This window comes from Rhizophagus irregularis, chromosome 5 (assembly GCF_026210795.1).
Source record: "Rhizophagus irregularis chromosome 5, complete sequence".
NCBI lineage: Eukaryota > Fungi > Glomeromycota > Glomeromycetes > Glomerales > Glomeraceae > Rhizophagus > Rhizophagus irregularis.
Genome location: NC_089433.1, coordinates 281,938 through 299,279, shown reverse-complemented (window position 1 = coordinate 299,279; position 17,342 = coordinate 281,938). Strand labels below are relative to the sequence as shown.

Genomic DNA, 17,342 nt, shown 5'->3' with positions numbered 1-17,342 from the left:
TATAAGAGAAAAACTATTTTATTAGTGAAATCTTTAATAATTATAAGGAACAAGAGGTCATTTTCATGGGGGAGCTTAACATGCTTTTAAAGATTTTTTAAATGAAAGTTATTGAACACTGCCATTAGAACTTCAAATTGACATATCTCAGCCAATAAGGATTCAAATTTTATGATATCATATTAATTATTAATTCTAATTATTATTATAGGATAACTCTAGCAAAATTTTATGAAATATTGCAAACCATTTTTTATATTAAAACACATAAAAAAAATGGTTCGCTATGTTTATTTATCAACAATAATATAAGAAATGTTGCAAGACATTTTTTTATATAAAATCTTATAGAAAAACATTTTGAAACATTTTTTTTTAATAACGCCAATAGATATAATTAATATTTCAAAGAAAATCAAAATTTTTTTGTATAAATTACTTAATCAAAAAAAAAAAATTCCCCGCTTGCTACACAAACAACACATGGCCAATTACCTTCGCCATAAGCAACAACTATTATATAATCCAGCCAACAAAAATATTACGGAATGAAAATTACAAATTAGAAATTTTTTTTTTAAAATTTTTTTTTTTCTAATAATAGGTATAGTACATAAGACAGATATAGTATAAATAAAATTTTCTAATAATGCCAATAGATCTTTATAGATATAACAAAATCTTTCAGAAATTTTTTCTAAATTTTTTTTCTAATAATAACAATAGATCGTATAATAAAATACATAAGGCAGATATTGTATCGACAGATCATTTCGCCGTAACCTCAAATTTTTTAAATTTTTATTAATTATTATCACATACTATCAGTCATTTTAGCTTGTGATGAGCAAAAATAAATAATTTAAATCTTTTTAAAATAGTTTTACACTGCTGTCAAAATAAACTCAGGTGAAATGGCTGTCGGCGAAATGACTATCGGTGAATGTTTGTCGACAAAATAAACTTGTCGGTAAAACGTTTGTCGGTAGTAAATGTTGATTAAACGAATCAGACTCTTACATAGAAATGGGTTGATTACGAACCGATCAACTAGAAATGAGTAGATCTAATTTTTACGTATTAAGAACATTGCTTTCATTATACTAGAAAGCTCTTGACTCTTTTACATACGATTTTTTATAAACTTTCTATTATAATTCTCATTTAACATTTATTAATTTTATCACCACTATTTATTTCATCGAATTTAATCCAATTCATTACTTTACAACTGCCTCTCGCTTCATTATCATTACACATCATACATTCTGAAGGAATTCTTCCCAGACATTTAATGTTTAGACGAAAGTACGGATAAGTAATAAAGTATATTATTATTTTAACCTCAACAATAAAGCTATTATCTTACTGGCATTAATTGTTTTATTAGTTTATAGTTCAAAATTTAAAATATTATGATAAGCCTTTTAAAATTCGACGCCTTAATGGATCTCGTCAAAACGGCCTAATACATGTCAAATCAACTACCAGTATGGCTGGCATTACTTAATATGGGAACCAGTAGCGCCGATCATTTATAATTCTGCCTAAAATTGCGAAATTTTTATGAGATATATGCATTGGCGCAGTTTTTTTTGTCGGAATTGAAATTGACCCATTAGGATATATTAAATTAAAGTTGATCAGTCGATCCTTAATTTAAACATTTTTTTTTTAGTCTATCATTTTTTTTTCCTGTAAATAAAGAAAATGAACGTCCTTCGTTCTCATCGGTTTATTATAAAAAATACTTATTCTTTATCTAACCATTTTAATAAGTTGATTAATTCTCACAAACCATTAGTTTTTGGTTTTAGGAAAGGTAAAATCCTATTTTTTTATATTTTTTTTTTGTAAAATTAACTCTTATTTTTTCACATATATATATATATATATAGCGATGTCTTCTTTTTCTACTGTTCCGAATATCGTTTCAACCGAATGGGTTGCACAAAATCATGAATCAATCATACCTCTTGATGGTTCTTGGCATATGCCAAATGCTAATAGAGATCCTTACAAAGAATATTTGGAAAAAAGAATAAAGGTAACAAATAAAACAAAAGTTAAAATTATTATTATACATGCAAAAATATATATATATATATATACAGTATATATTTTTATGATTAGGAATTTCGGATATTATTAATAAATGATTTTTATTTAGAATGCAAGATTTTTTGGAATCGATGAAATTAAGGATAAAAATACAGATTTACCTCATATGTTACCAAGTTCTGAAAATTTCGCCAAGGCAATAGGTTTGTAATCATTTTTTTTTTTGTTGGCGAATTTTAATTTTTATTACTTAATAATTTATAATTTTTTAAAACCAAATATTTTGTATATATATATAAATATTGTAGGTGAGTTGGGAATTTCTGAAAAAGATCATATTGTTGTCTATGATTCTATCGGATTATTTTCTTCTACAAGGGTATATTGGACTTTCAGGGTATGTTTTACAATTTCTTTTTACCGTTAAAATATAATTAGAGGTTAAAAAAAATTTTTTTTGTCTTGAAGGTCTTTGGCCACGAAAAAATATCCGTTATTGACGGGGGATTACCTAAATGGATAGCTGAAAAAAGGGAAATAGAAAGTGGTCCAGTTTCATTTACGGTAAATATAAAACAAATTTTATTTCGATTAATATATTATATATATATATGTATATATATTTTTATATTAATAAATTTTTTTTCTATTTTATTTTACTTTAGCCAAAAGTATATAAAACTCCAACATTAAATGAAGAACTTGTTAGAAATTATGAAGATATTAGGAACAATATAAATAAAGGACCTGATTCACCAGATTTTGAACAAGTTCTCGATGCAAGGCCTGAAGCAAGGTAAAATGTATAAAACATTCTATTTAAGTGGAGTAATTTTTTTTTTTTTTAAAAAAAAAATTGTTTTACATTATTAGATTTGAAGGAACAGCTCCGGAACCAAGAGCAGGTACGTAAATTTATTTTTATTAAGAATAATATTTATTTATATGATCATTTACTTAATTTTTAATATTACTTATAGGATTATCAAGTGGTCACATGCCACATTCATTTTCAGTACCATTTAATTCAATAATTGATCCAAATACAAAAACAACATTATTAAAAGATGATGAATTAAAAAAATTATTTGAATCAAAACATATTGATTTAAATAAACCTATTGTATTAAGTTGTGGTAGTGGTGTTACAGCTACGATGTTATATTTAGCCTTAGAAAAAATTGGAGCAGAAAAATTGGCAGTTTATGATGGTAGTTGGACTGAATATGCTAGTAAAGAAGATTCTCCTATTGTTGGGAAAAAGTAATTATACATGCAGTATAATAAATTTGGAAAGGATTTGAATATGTATATATTTTTCAATAAAATTACGGTATTCTTTAAATCAACGTTAGCATCAGTAATTATAATAACGGCAATTGTGATTGTAAAGTAAGACATTTTTGTTAATAACAATTTTTAAATAAAAGATAAAATAATCACATCATTAAATTTATATTAAAGGATCATTAATACATATTAAATGAAAATTAAAGTTTTGATGACTATATATCAGGTACATACTAATAGTAGAAGAATATTAAGAATATTAAAATGATTTCTTATTTATTTAAAATTTATTTTCGAAGGTTGTATAAAGCCACTTGAATTGGTTGTAAATGATCAAAGTTTCGTCATACACTAATGACATGTATCAATTATAGCGTTATTCCATACGTTGTTTAGATAGAGCTTTTGAAAGACAAAAATATACTAAAGCATTAGTTATATATGACTTTATAATTCAGTATGATTATATGAGAATCAAATAAGTATGATTATGTGGAAATTAAACAAATAAAGGGTTTTTTAAACACCTAGTAAAGGTCATCCTGGTCCATAAGTAGGGCTAACGACCAATGGCCTCTATAAGATTCGTAAATTTGGAACTAAATTGCGAGTAATAATTTTACCCGTACATAACCTACCATAATTTAGTACATGATTGATGGAAATATCTGAACGGTGAATAGACGTTGTTATAAATATTGTCTTTAATCGCTTCGTCCGGATAATTACTTCTTAGACAACACTTCGGCTTCTTTTATGTGAGTTTCCGGAGAAAATTTAGGTGTATAAATCAATTATTACCACAAAGCCTCATTTTCGTTCCCCCACACTTGGACGAAGACAGTCAACCACACGACATGATATTCAATACCATCAAATTGTTATCGCTAAATTATTCAATTTTAGGTTTACGTTAGTGATACGGTATATATGTCGATAAATATTCAACTTTAGCGATTTAATCGTTTTAATTTCAAAGATATTCTCTTACTATAAAAGTAATATACATATTTACTTATAATCAATTTCTTTAAAAAATTAAAAATTAAAAAGAATTTATAAACAAATACTGAATATTTATTTTTATGAGACTTTTTTTTTTTAATTAAAAGACTTGTAGATATACAAATTTTACAAAAAATAATGATATAATTTTTGATTAACTAATTATAAAATATCTCTTAATTTATAAACAATCAAGATTTCTTTTAATTACTACAATAACAATATTTAACTTCATATAATATATTAACGATTAGACAATAAATATGTTGAGTAAATTAAATTACATATTCAAATTTATTTATTTTGTTCCTATAAAATTAAATTAAGTTAATATAGATTTTTTTCTATTATAAATCTCAAAATAAAAGAAAAATGTAAAATTATATTTACCAGTTCATTTTCAATATCCACGATTGTGGACGTTACATCACATTCTCCATCATTTTTTTGATATAATTTATACCATTTTAAAGCCTCATTTTTATCTTCTTGAGTACCAATACTATTATTATAACATTTAGCTAATTCGTATTGAGAAGGTATAAATCCTTTCTCAGATAATGTTTTATATAATTCAAATGCTTTAATATAATCAGTTTCCAATCCCGCATAACCAAATTTATAACAATATGCGAGAAAACGTAAAGCTATATTTAATCCATTATTAATAGCAAGATTAATATATTCAAATGTTTTTACATAATTACCCTCACTGAAATAGAAATGACCGACTTCATAATGACCATTTATGTCATTTTGCTGACTTGCTTCAATGTACCATTCAAGAGCTTTGTTATAATCATCTTTACTACATCCAAATCCTTCATTGTAAAATTTACCAACCATCACTTTATGATGCTGTATATTCGGATTACTCAAAAGATAATTAAAAATTTCTTTTGATTTTGACTCATATTTTCTTAATACCTTATCAAAATTAAAATTTCTTGTCTCTCCCTTGTTATTATAATTTATATAAGCAATTATAATTTCGTTTAAAGTATTATTTAATCCAATTTCATCTTCATTAATGCTAGGTAAAACGGATGATAATGGTGTACCTAATAATATAAACGTCAAATAAGTTTCTAAAATAAAATTGTGATAATAGTTATAATTTTTACTTACTTATTTGTTGTGATAAATCGATATTAGTTGATACTATTAATTGTGATGATTGTGAATCATCTTGATTAGTCAAATCCGAATTATTAGAATTTAAAATTAATTTATTTAAATCTTTTATAATATTAGGATTAATTTCATTATTAGTAATAGTGTTATCCTGTAAATCCTGTAGAGAAATCCTTTCCAATATATCAAAGACTTCATCAACAGTTGGTCTTAAATCTGGGTTATCATCCCAACATTTTTTATAAAGATTCACATAGGCTAAAGGAGTATTAATTATCGGTTGTTCCCTAATACCACTAGCAACCTTAATGTTTACAATGTGAACTGGGCTTTTTGAAAAAGGTGGACATCCACTTGTTATTTCCCATAAAAGAACTCCTAAACTGTAAATATCTGATTTTTTATCTCTTATATAATTTTCATTTTTATAGCATTGTGGATCAATATATGCTGGCATTCCATAAACTGTTGAACTTGATGTAGTATCAGCACTCAACTGTTTAGATAATCCAAGGTCCGCAATCATTGGTTTATCTTTGTGAACTAATATGTTTTTTGCATGCTATATACGTAAATTATTAAAATGTATTAATATTTAATCAAAAATTGAATTTAAACAGAATTAATATAAATTTACCAGATCTCTATGAATTATTTTTCTTGAATGTAAGCATTTTAACCCACGTGTAATATCTAAAGATAATTGAATTTTATCATTCCACTCTAATGAATTAAATTTATTCTTTAAATACTCTCTTAAATTCCCCTGATTAGCATATTGTAATACCATCATATAATTATTTGATATCGGTTCTAAGAAAATAAAGATAATTAATTAAAAATGTTATTATTTTATAAATTAATGAAATACTGACCTTTTGTAATTCCAAAAAATTGATTTATGTTTGGATGAAAACAAACTTTTCTTAAATTATTTAACTAAAGCAAGATCATTAAATTAGTACTTATCCCATATAATAGTTAAATTTAAAAACTTCCGTTACCTCTTTAAGAAACTTTTTCATATTATTTTCACCAACTGTAGAATGTCTTGTAAGAACTTTTAATGCTACCTTGATCTCACCACTTTTCCAATCAGCTCTATTCACAATTCCAAATGCTCCTTCACCAACTTTTTCTATATTAGTAAATTCATCATACTCAAAATAATTTATGTCACCATCCTTTATTTTCAGGTCAATCCATTCATTTAATGAGGCCATATTTATCACCAGAACAAAATTTTTTTTTATTTGTTCATATATATAAATATTTTTTTTTTTTCGAAAAAGTTGTGCGCTCTACAAAAGTCTCATTATATAATTTATTCAAGGATCAACATCGCACAAGTTGCACAATTTTCATTATTGTTGTTTAGTATCACGTTACAATCGTTACAAACCTATACAAGGAAACAACTAACAATTGTGGTACGATCATAGTGCCGCAGTATGTACAGGTAAATTTGTTTAAATTTTTGTTATCTATTGCTAAAGTGTATAATATTCTCTCTTTTTTACATTAATTCACCTCAAGTACTTATTGTACTTATCCAGGAATTTCTTTTCCAGAATTATAAATAATAATTTTGTACAGTTGTTTTTTCAATATTATCATATAAACTATAAATCACAATACTGGAGAGAATTTCATATCCAACATTTAAAAAATGTGATTCGATATATCTCCTGATTCTACTCTATATTTTTCCGTAAAGGCAACAATAGAGATTTTAGTCCCCGCTTTCTCCTTCAGAATTGAGTTAGTAGCGAATAATGACGTCCATTGTATGTACATCATTCACGACAGATAGCTTCTCCAAACTTTTGTTCCATTAACCAAAAATTCAAAAATTAAAGCGATGAAATAACTATTGTTGCAGATCATTTATTCCAAATCACGCAACCGTATCACGGGCTCGAACATTATTTTTTAAAAGTTTAATAATGTATATGATCAAAGATTATAATTAATACTTTTATAAAATCTTAAATCAACGTAAAAGGTTTCCTAAAATAGGTTTCCTAGCAAAACTTGGCGACAGACTATAAATATTTCAAATAAGTAAAAAACAAAAGTAACTTTTTGTAAAAGAGTCATTTTACTTGGCATTATGATAGATAATAGTGGTACAATGAAAAAAAAAATTCGTAAAAACGTGATAAATATCTACAATCCTAACGTCTTAATACAATTGTTAGCAAAAGTTAATACCATTACTTAATGAAGCGCATTACTTACTAAATTATTGTCAAATGCAGTAAATTATAAAAGATTTTATCTAAATCATAAAACCATCAATATTATTTTATCCACAAAATATACATACTACAACATATGTAAACGCAAATCCGCAGTAAATAATAGAAAGTTACAGTAATGCGATCTTCATAAAATAATATAAGGCTTTTGCTTCCAGCTGCGTTAGATACTGGTAGTTTTGAAGTTTTCGAAACTTATTTTAAATTTTCAAAGTTTCAGACTTGTGATATGGATTCGGTAAGTTTCATAATTTACAAAAATGTGTTAATTTTCATCTCTTTTTGTAGTTTTTAGATACTGAGTTAGGGATAATGGATACAATCAGTTTTGAACGTAATTAGATTAGTATAGATTTTAGATTTTTAGTATAGTAGACTTTAGTGTAAATTTTAGTATATATCGAATCATACAGTATATTTTATTAATAGTGTAATTATTTATTAATAGTGTAATTATTTATTATTAATGAATAAAGCAATCTGTAAATAATAAAATAATTTGACGTTATTTAACCATAAAAAATACTCTATTTAAATTATAAGAACTGTATAAAGTTAATTATCGTTATTTAACAATATTGATAATTATTGTTAATTTAACCATATCGATTCTAATCGAAGAATCCGTTGATCGGCGATATATCTCCTAAAAAAATTTCCCGATGAGTATGACGTTAAAGAATTTCATATTCGATCAAATATTTTATGTGCTAAGCCTCACTATTTTCATCTCCATTTTTTTAATATATTGAGAAAATAGATAGATGGTTAAAAACTAAAATTTTCAAAAAATAAAATTGATCACATGTCGGAGTTTTCTTGGAATACAAATTAGAAAAATGATCGTTTATCGGAGTTTTTCCCAGTAAATTTTTTATAGGGAACATGAATTATATATGAATTTATGGACATTTTGTCATAAAAAGCCTAAAATTCTATTCAACTTATTCAACTCTAAAATTTATTAATATAAAATCTCCTTTATTAAAATCATCATTAAATAGTATTTTATTCGGAAATATAATGAGTGATGCAACAAAGATGAAATAAAGAAAATATTACAAGAATCAAGATAGAATTACACAGGTTTATTCCTTTAATTCAATTCTATTTAGCTAAAGGTCTTTATTGTTATAAAGAAATCTTGCCGCAAATAAACGGGCGCAAAATTCAATTTATAATATTTTCAAAAAATTGATTTAATTTTCATATTAGGTAAATTAATAGTAATTATATTTATATCTTTTTTTTGTTAAAATTGTGGGATAGGAACTAATGCTAAAGACTGCAGATAGAGGTGCATACTTTACCGACGTAACTGCCGTAACAAAGCTACGTCAATAACGTCACTGCAGATGCTCACAGAAATTTATAAATAATAGTTATTGCGTCAGTCACGCAAGATCATGCCATTATTATGGTAAGAGTATTAAAAAGTATAACTAAACTGTAAAACTTACTAAAGGATTAATTTATAGTCATATTTAACCGTTAAAAAAAAAATATCAATTATTATAATTTATATAATCTTAATAAGTGATGTAGCTAAAAAAAGAAAAAGTCTGTTCTAATTTTTTTTTTCATTTTAGATTTTTTCTTCTTTTCTTTAGTATTGTTTTATTTAATGCTTTATAAAGTTCAAAGTATGATATTAAAAAAAGTACTATTGATAATACTGCACTAATTTATAATCCTATGCCCTTTAAGTTTATACGAAAAACTCTTAAAATTTAGAAATAAAATTGGATAGTTTATACCTATATTCTTGTAAAAATTAAAGCTTCTACTATAATATATATTTAATGATTATGTATAATTTTTTTTCAATAATTTATGTTTTATTTTTACAACTGAAAGCAGAATATGATTGTGTCATGATTCTTGAAAACTCTATCTTTGTTTTTACCACACTAGAAATTATTGAAATTACCATGAGATGATTTTTGTTAAAGGAATGTTAAAATAATGGCTTTATATGTTACATTATTTTGTTAAATTCATAATATTAAAAAATTTTGGTTCTAATACATACTTTGTATCTTTTAACATTAATAATATTATAAATAAAATCAAATTTCCATTTCAAATAAAGGTTCAAATTTGATAATATATTTAATAATTGAGATTATTTAAATTACAAACTAAGAAATTTGTAAAATATTTAGTACTCTAGCTATAGTGTTTAAATAATTCCGAGTAAAAAAAGGGATACATAATTAATAATCGATAAGTTATAGAAAAGAAACTATTTAAATTACAAACTAAGAAACTCGTAAAATATTTTACTACTCTAGCCTTAGTGTTTAAATAATTCAAAAGAATAAAATAAAATGCATGTTCTGTTTAATGCATGATATAACTAAACCATTTTAAACAAAACGCAAATGATAAGTTAATCCTCATCTGTTTTAATAATTAAATGATTTATAAAAGAATAAAATTAATTTCACATAAATAATTTGCTTTTTTTGAACACTATACTACCTACCTAGTGACTTCGTATCTTTAATTGTATAATCATCCAAATCATCCAAATCTAGCATTTCATTCAGATCTATACTTACACTTGGTTCTAAATATTTATTTTCAAGAATTTCTTCCAATTCTTTTTTACTAAGAAATTGTGGAAGAGATTCAGTTGCATATCCAACTGGTGCATTTATAAATTCCATAATATCATTGCTTATTAACTCATCATTAGTATTATCAGAATAATGGAAAATCCAGCTTCCAATAATACCCCTAACTTCTGATGCAGATGGCCTTTTTAATGGATCAGTATTCCAACATCTTTTCATTAAATCTACATAACATTGTGGAGTATTTTCAATAATTTCAGGAAGTTTACCTCCACAAATACTTAAAATAAAATCAAGTTCAAATTCTCTATCAAATGGTGGTACTCCAGATGTAAATTCCCACATAATCATAGAAAAACTATATATATCACTAGCTTGAGAATAAGGTTTACCTTTAAATAATTCAGGTGCCACAAATGGCATAACACCAAAAATATCCCCTTTTTTAAAAGATACTGGTTGACATAATCCAAACCCACCAATAAAAAAAGTATTCTCTTTATCCTCTTCACCTTTATGAACTAAAATATTAGCATCACTTAAAACACAATGAATAAGATTTTGATTATGGATTTCATGAAGCCCAGAAATAATTTTATATAATATACATAATCTTTGTTTCCAATTCATTTCAATTACTTTTGCTAAATTCCTTCTTAATTTACCTTTATTTGCATATTTCATTACTGCCATATAATTCAAAGTATCTGGATTTTTTGTGTATCCGTATAAATTAATAATTTCCGTTGATTCCAAACAATTTGCAAGATATATCAACTAAAAAATACAAATTAAATATATTAGTTAGAAATAAATTATAATTAAATTTAAAAAATAAATATTGTATTATCATACTTCATTTATTAAAGATTTGTCCAAATTTGATTTTGAACTTTTAAGAATCACTTCTTTATCTCCGCTTTTTAATGACCAAATAGCTTTGTATATAATTCCAAATCCTCCATCACCAATACGTTCAACATTTTTAAATTTATCATAAGGAATCCATTTTAAATTGCTTTCAAGAATAAATGTATCTGCATTTCTACTTCCTTCAAATCTTATAATTAAATAATTAAGTTGTATTTTAAAAAGTTATATTAAAATTAAAAACAAAAAATAATATTCACACTTACTCTAAATTTAAATAGAAATATAATTGAATGTAAAACTTAGTTTTTATATTATAATATATAATAATCATTATTTATAACTTACTGCCATCATCACGATCATCTAATGATTTTACTGCGGGTTTAAATAATCCACTACTTTTGTCACCATTAATAAAAATAACTAAATTACCAAATATTTATTTAAATAAAGAATTCAGTTAATTAAAATTAAACTAAGTATCTAAATAAATAATTGAAATATTTATAACTCACGAGCTTAAATAAATTATTAGGTAATTTTTAAATAAAAAAATCTTAGCTAAATTATCATAAATATTGCACAAAACAAAAATAATAAAATTAAATAAACAACGTACCCTCTATATTATTAAATAAATTTAAATAAAGAATTTGATTAGTTTGTATTATAATATCTAAGTATGTAGTAATTGAATTAAATAATAACTTACTTCCTGTATTAAATAATTTTTAAATAAAGAATTTAATTTAGTATAAAATATATAAAATGCATGCAAATATCATATAAGTATATAATAATAAAGTTAAATAAATCACTTACGAACTATATGATTATCATCATTATTAAATAAAAGTTTAGTTTAAACATAAGTAAACATTATATAAATAAATTAAATAAATCACTTACAAACTATATTATTAAATAAAGAATTTAATTAGTAGTATAAATTATATGTAAATATTACATAAATTTAGAATAATTAAATTAAATAACCCACCCCCTATATTATTAATAAATTATTTTAAATAAAAAGTTTAGTTAGTTTAAATTATATGATGTAAATGTTATAAATAATAGTAGAATTAAATAAATGACTAATAACTTACAATCTACCAAATATTTTTAAGTATTTGGTTAATTTATATTATATATAAATAACAGAACATATATGATATGATATATAGTAACTTACACCCTGTAAATATTATTATTAATTATTAGATGTATAAATCTGAAATATGAACAATTTAAACTGTTTAAATATATCATATCACTTACACTCTAATTATTTAAATAAATAATATAATAATTTTGAATTATATGTTAATTTTAATAACTATAATAGTTTTGGCTAAATGATTTATAACTTACTCCCTAGATTATTAAATAGTTGTTAATAAAATTTAATTATTTGGATACTACAATGTAATTTTACATTAAAAAATATATAAACAATAACTTACTAACTATAGCATTTATTAATCATTAAATGAATTATTTAGTTATATAGACATTAAGAAAAAATAAATAATTTATCAAGTAATTCAATAAATATTTAAATTATAAGATAACCTATTGACTTACAAGCTAAATTATTAAAATAATTTTTAAGTAAACAAGAATATAGTTAGATTAAATAATATGTGAATATCACTGTAAAATAAAATTAAGAAACTATCAATTTGTTTAACATATTATATTTACCTCCAGATTCCTTGGTACTACTTGAAACTATTTTCATTATATTGCAAATTTGTTTAGGATTGAATTCTAAGTTGCATTAAATATTCTTGATATATATTTTTACCTTTATCATTACTATGAGCCATTACACTATGTAATTATATCGAAATTCCTTATATATTTTCTCTGTTAAACGCCTTATTAATGTGGGTATATATAGTTATTTAAAAATTATACAAAACGCAGGTAGGATGCATTATATGCATTATGTGCAATTATGTTTGATCACAAGCACTTAATATTTTATGTGTGACAAACAAAATCTTTAATTCGCGAGAGTCGTTTTTTAGTCATAATGGTGTAATTAGCCGAAAGATTCAGCCGAAGGCGCAGTAAATTTTCGGCTAACAACACCAGCCATCGATCTTGAATAATTTGTTCTATTTACGGCTAGATATTTACGGCTAACTACATTTTTATTTTAAAAAAGTGTAGTTAGCCGTAAATAATAAACAGTAATTTAAGCGGTAACAGGAGTATAATTAAATTAAATAATAGTATATTTTGTTTGAACATTTATTATAGCTTAATAAAGTATAAATGATTATAAAATTTTTTATATATTTTACTAGCAGTCACCCGTTGCTTCGCACCGGGACCAGAGTTTGTTTAAATAAAAAAATTAGTATTATAATGTAATACTAAGTAAATTAAAGATGGTTACAGTAGTTTTTTATTATTAAATTATATTTATAATATTAGAATGATATAAATTATATTTACTATTATATAGCTTATATTAATAATGATTTGACGTTTGCAATTTAATAATTTTTCACCTAGGGTGATTGAACCTGTATAATTTACCCGGTGATATCACTTCATTATTAAATTTGTACATTAAATTTTATTGGCTAATTAATGAGCTGATCATTTTATATTTTGAATTCATTCTTTTTAGGTCTTTCGGTTCTTCACTAAGGTATGTTTTTTATTTTTTTGTTTTTGTTTATTTATTACATGTAATTTCCGTTTCCTACTAACTTTACTTCTTCTTTTAGTTTTATGAGTTTTGTTTTTACTTGGTCCCCTGTTTATCTCATTTCGTCCCTTCTCCATTTTTTTGTTTTCTTTTTGCCTCTTCATCTCTTTTGCTCTTTTTATTCTTCCCTTCCTTCATTTTTTCCATTGTTTTTCATTTCCTCTTCGTTCCTTCGTCTTTTTCATTCCTTTACAATACCCTTCGTATCTTTCATTTTTATTCCATTCCCACTTCATCTTTTTCGTTCCTTTACACTATCCTTTGTCATTTTCATTTTTTTTCCATTCCCACTTCTCTTTACACTACCCTTCGTTCCTTTCATTTTTTTATTCCCTTTGCGCCATTTCGTCCCCCTCCATTCTTTTCATTTTTTTCATTCACCCTCATTTTTTTGATTAATTTTTTAATAATCATAAACTTTATAATTATTTCTTATTTTATATTACGTCAATCTTAAACTTATAACCAACTTAAAAAGAATATTTGAATAATTAAATGTATTTATAGAATCCATTCATTTCATTTATTATTATTCTTTTGGTACTAAACCAGAATTAAAATCTTTATTCAAAAAATCTGGTAGTTATTTAGAGAATTTCGGATATGGATTTGGTTATAACAATCTATTATTAAATCAACAATTTCTTCAAAAAAAAATCGATATTTTACATATTTTATAATTAATTAAATTAATTGATTGATTTTTATGAATTTGAAAAATCAAACTATTTATCCAGTGTTCAATTTAATTGAAAAAACCTTACTCATCTTTCTATCAACGTTGGTCAATTTTAGTGCTCCTACCGGGTCAAGTCGGGTCGGGTTTTGAGGAAATATTCGACCCGATCTGAATAAAAAAATATAAGACTCGTATTTATTCGGGTCTCATATTTTCGTAACCCGACCCTTGACTCGACCGAGTATAATTTAACTCGTGTAACCCGGGTTAGACCCGAACATTTAAGTAAAATGGGTACTAACTTATATTATGTGAGATTTTCTTATAATAATAACAAAATTAATTTTTTTTATTTGAAAAAAAGGCAACTTAGTGATTAACCACTAGTAGCCACCTGAAATTTGTATCATGAATGGTTATACAAAACATGTAACACTAGCTCTTATTTTCTCCTAGACTAATTAAATAAAATAAAATTAAAAATACGAATTTTGAACCTGGTTTAATATAATAAAAGTCAAAGAATTAGGCAAAATAATTAGCAGATATTCAAATCAAAGATAAATTGGAATTCTAAAGCTATCAGAAAAATATTATTCTCAAAAGACAAAGGTTAATTTTTTTATTTTTCTGATTAAGCTATGTTAATATTTGTTAAAACTAATTCTTGGCTTAATTTTGGCCAAAATTATAATTTTCCCAGAATTAAAAACATCCGGGTCGATCCGGGTCAAACCCGGGTCAAGGAAATTTATAACCCGACCCGGCGGGTCGGGTCATGCGGGTCATGCGGGTCACGGGTCATTAAAAATCGTTAGTACCGATCTGATTTAAAAGTCGAGTCGGGTCAAATTAACCCGGGTTGACTCGTATCATTCGGAACACTAGTCAATTTTCCTATATCTGATATGTTATGGTGATTTTTTAAAAAAAACAATAATTTTGTAAATATATTTAATATAATATTTTATTTTTTATTTAATAATAATAAAAAATTGAAAGAAAAAGAAAAAAATTTTAAAAAAAATTTGGGGGAAGAAAAAGGGTAAAGAAAGAAATCAGTTTAAAAAAGGGAAACTTCCGAAAAAAATAAGTACGAAAAAAATTCTGAAAAAAAGGACAATAATCCGATCCAAAAGAGTGAAAAAAAAATTTGGTCTTAAAAGACCAAAAGAATGGGGATTATTTAATAAAAAAAAATATAATTTTTTCAGTTTGGGAAAAAAAATCAAACCTAAACGGGAAAAGAATGAGAAAAAAAAATTTCTCAGGTTGAAAAAAAACTAAACTGAAAGAAAGGGAGAAAAAATTTTTTCGGTTTGAAAAATTTTTTTTAAAAAAAAGGAGTTAAAAATATTTGAAAAAAAAAATCGGACAAAAAAAATTAATAATCAAAAAAAAAATTGGATTATTTTATTGGAATCGAATAGTTTTTGATCATAAATAGATCAGGCGGAGGCATGTCACGCCTGTCACGGGTTTTAATTATATGGCATGGGATTTCAAGTTACACAATTCAAATTATTTATACGGAGACTAATCCAAACGTCAACCAAATTTTTTAGATAAGTAGATCTGTAGATGTGTTATATATGGAAATTTATTATTACACGTTGTAGTATTGTAGAATTTATTATTTATTTATGTGTTTACAAATACATTATTAATTTTAAATAGAATTTTACTAGTTATCACTGGGGTGATGATCACCGGTGACTGAAATTATGACGATCGACCAGGATTAAAAAAATATAGTGCCGGTAAAAATTGATAATTCTGGCCAACGGTGATGATTACCCCCGGTGATTTGAAGTAAAAACTTTTTAAATAATTTATTGATATAAAAGATATAAAAAAAAAATACCATCATAATTTTCTATTGTTAAAAAAATCTATATTAATCTATATAATTGAAAAATACATCTCAAAAAAAAACATCCGTTATAGGTATCTATCATTATTGCTAAAGATAGTTAATTACTTATTGAAAAATGTCAGTTACCGATCCACTATTATAAAAAATTTATTTTTCTATATTAAAATTTATTTATTTATTATATAGATATAGATTATACTGATCTATTGTTATTCCTATAAAGTTAATTACCTATCATTTATAAGTATTAGTGAAAGGGTGATCAAAATTAATTCTCCCATACGTTAGTAATTAGAATGAATTTGCCGATCAAGTGGTCTTAACTATTAAGCGTAGATCAGGCGCGAACACATTAAAAATAATATTTTTTAAAAAATACATGAACTATTGAATTATGCATATTTCATATTTGGTTAACAAAGAGAGAACCAATTATTTTATTCAATGTAAACAAATTAAGATAATAAATTCCTTAAATTTACATCACTACATTAAACCTTGTCATATAAGGCTAACTTTTTTTTTTAACGCCAACGCTTGGACTTATGATGTCAGATTATGCTTATAAATCGATGATCATTTCTCTTATTATTTTTTTATAATGGTGTAATTAGAGCCGAATTCCTGATTGCCGATCATCCGGACCCGGTTTAATCGCAGAAAATCTCCTGGAATTCCACGACGATTTACGCCTGAGCCGGGTCCGGATCACGTTGCGGCTAATTATTTTTCCATTATAATAGGTATTTATACTGTACATACGTATTTCATATTTTGCCGTAACTAATGATAGCCAGTTTGTAAAACACTACTTTCTTTTATAATAAAGTTTGCTATTTTATTTTTTTAAAAAAAA

The 17,342-nt window shown here is 24.6% G+C and overlaps 3 protein-coding genes across 3 annotated transcripts; 1 reads left to right on the top strand and 2 right to left on the bottom strand.

The window, feature by feature from the left end:
* Positions 1 to 1,710: 1,710 nt before the first annotated feature.
* Positions 1,711 to 3,516, top strand: OCT59_024641 (uncharacterized protein; the record flags this gene model as incomplete). The annotated part of the gene is made up of 8 exons (XM_025318181.2): positions 1,711 to 1,822; positions 1,899 to 2,047; positions 2,171 to 2,264; positions 2,370 to 2,458; positions 2,530 to 2,625; positions 2,727 to 2,857; positions 2,935 to 2,966; positions 3,042 to 3,516. The coding sequence occupies 8 exons, from the start codon at positions 1,711 to 1,713 to the stop codon at positions 3,326 to 3,328; spliced, it is 990 nt and encodes a 329-aa protein (XP_025176794.1). The 3' UTR covers positions 3,329 to 3,516.
* Positions 3,517 to 4,454: 938 nt separating this feature from the next.
* OCT59_024640 (uncharacterized protein) lies at positions 4,455 to 6,770 on the bottom strand. Its single transcript, XM_025323525.2, has 6 exons — positions 6,495 to 6,770; positions 6,366 to 6,429; positions 6,128 to 6,303; positions 5,485 to 6,052; positions 4,747 to 5,417; positions 4,455 to 4,665 (listed from the first exon to the last, which is right to left on the bottom strand). Exons 1-6 carry the CDS (start codon positions 6,711 to 6,713, stop codon positions 4,651 to 4,653), a joined length of 1,713 nt encoding a protein of 570 aa, XP_025176793.1. The 5' UTR covers positions 6,714 to 6,770; the 3' UTR covers positions 4,455 to 4,650.
* Positions 6,771 to 10,143: 3,373 nt separating this feature from the next.
* On the bottom strand, positions 10,144 to 11,534 carry OCT59_024639 (uncharacterized protein; the record flags this gene model as incomplete). Its single annotated transcript, XM_066132947.1, has 4 exons — positions 10,144 to 10,154; positions 10,240 to 11,107; positions 11,186 to 11,390; positions 11,467 to 11,534. 4 exons carry the CDS (start codon positions 11,532 to 11,534, stop codon positions 10,144 to 10,146), a joined length of 1,152 nt encoding a protein of 383 aa, XP_065991573.1.
* Between the last annotated feature and the right edge of the window lie 5,808 nt (positions 11,535 to 17,342).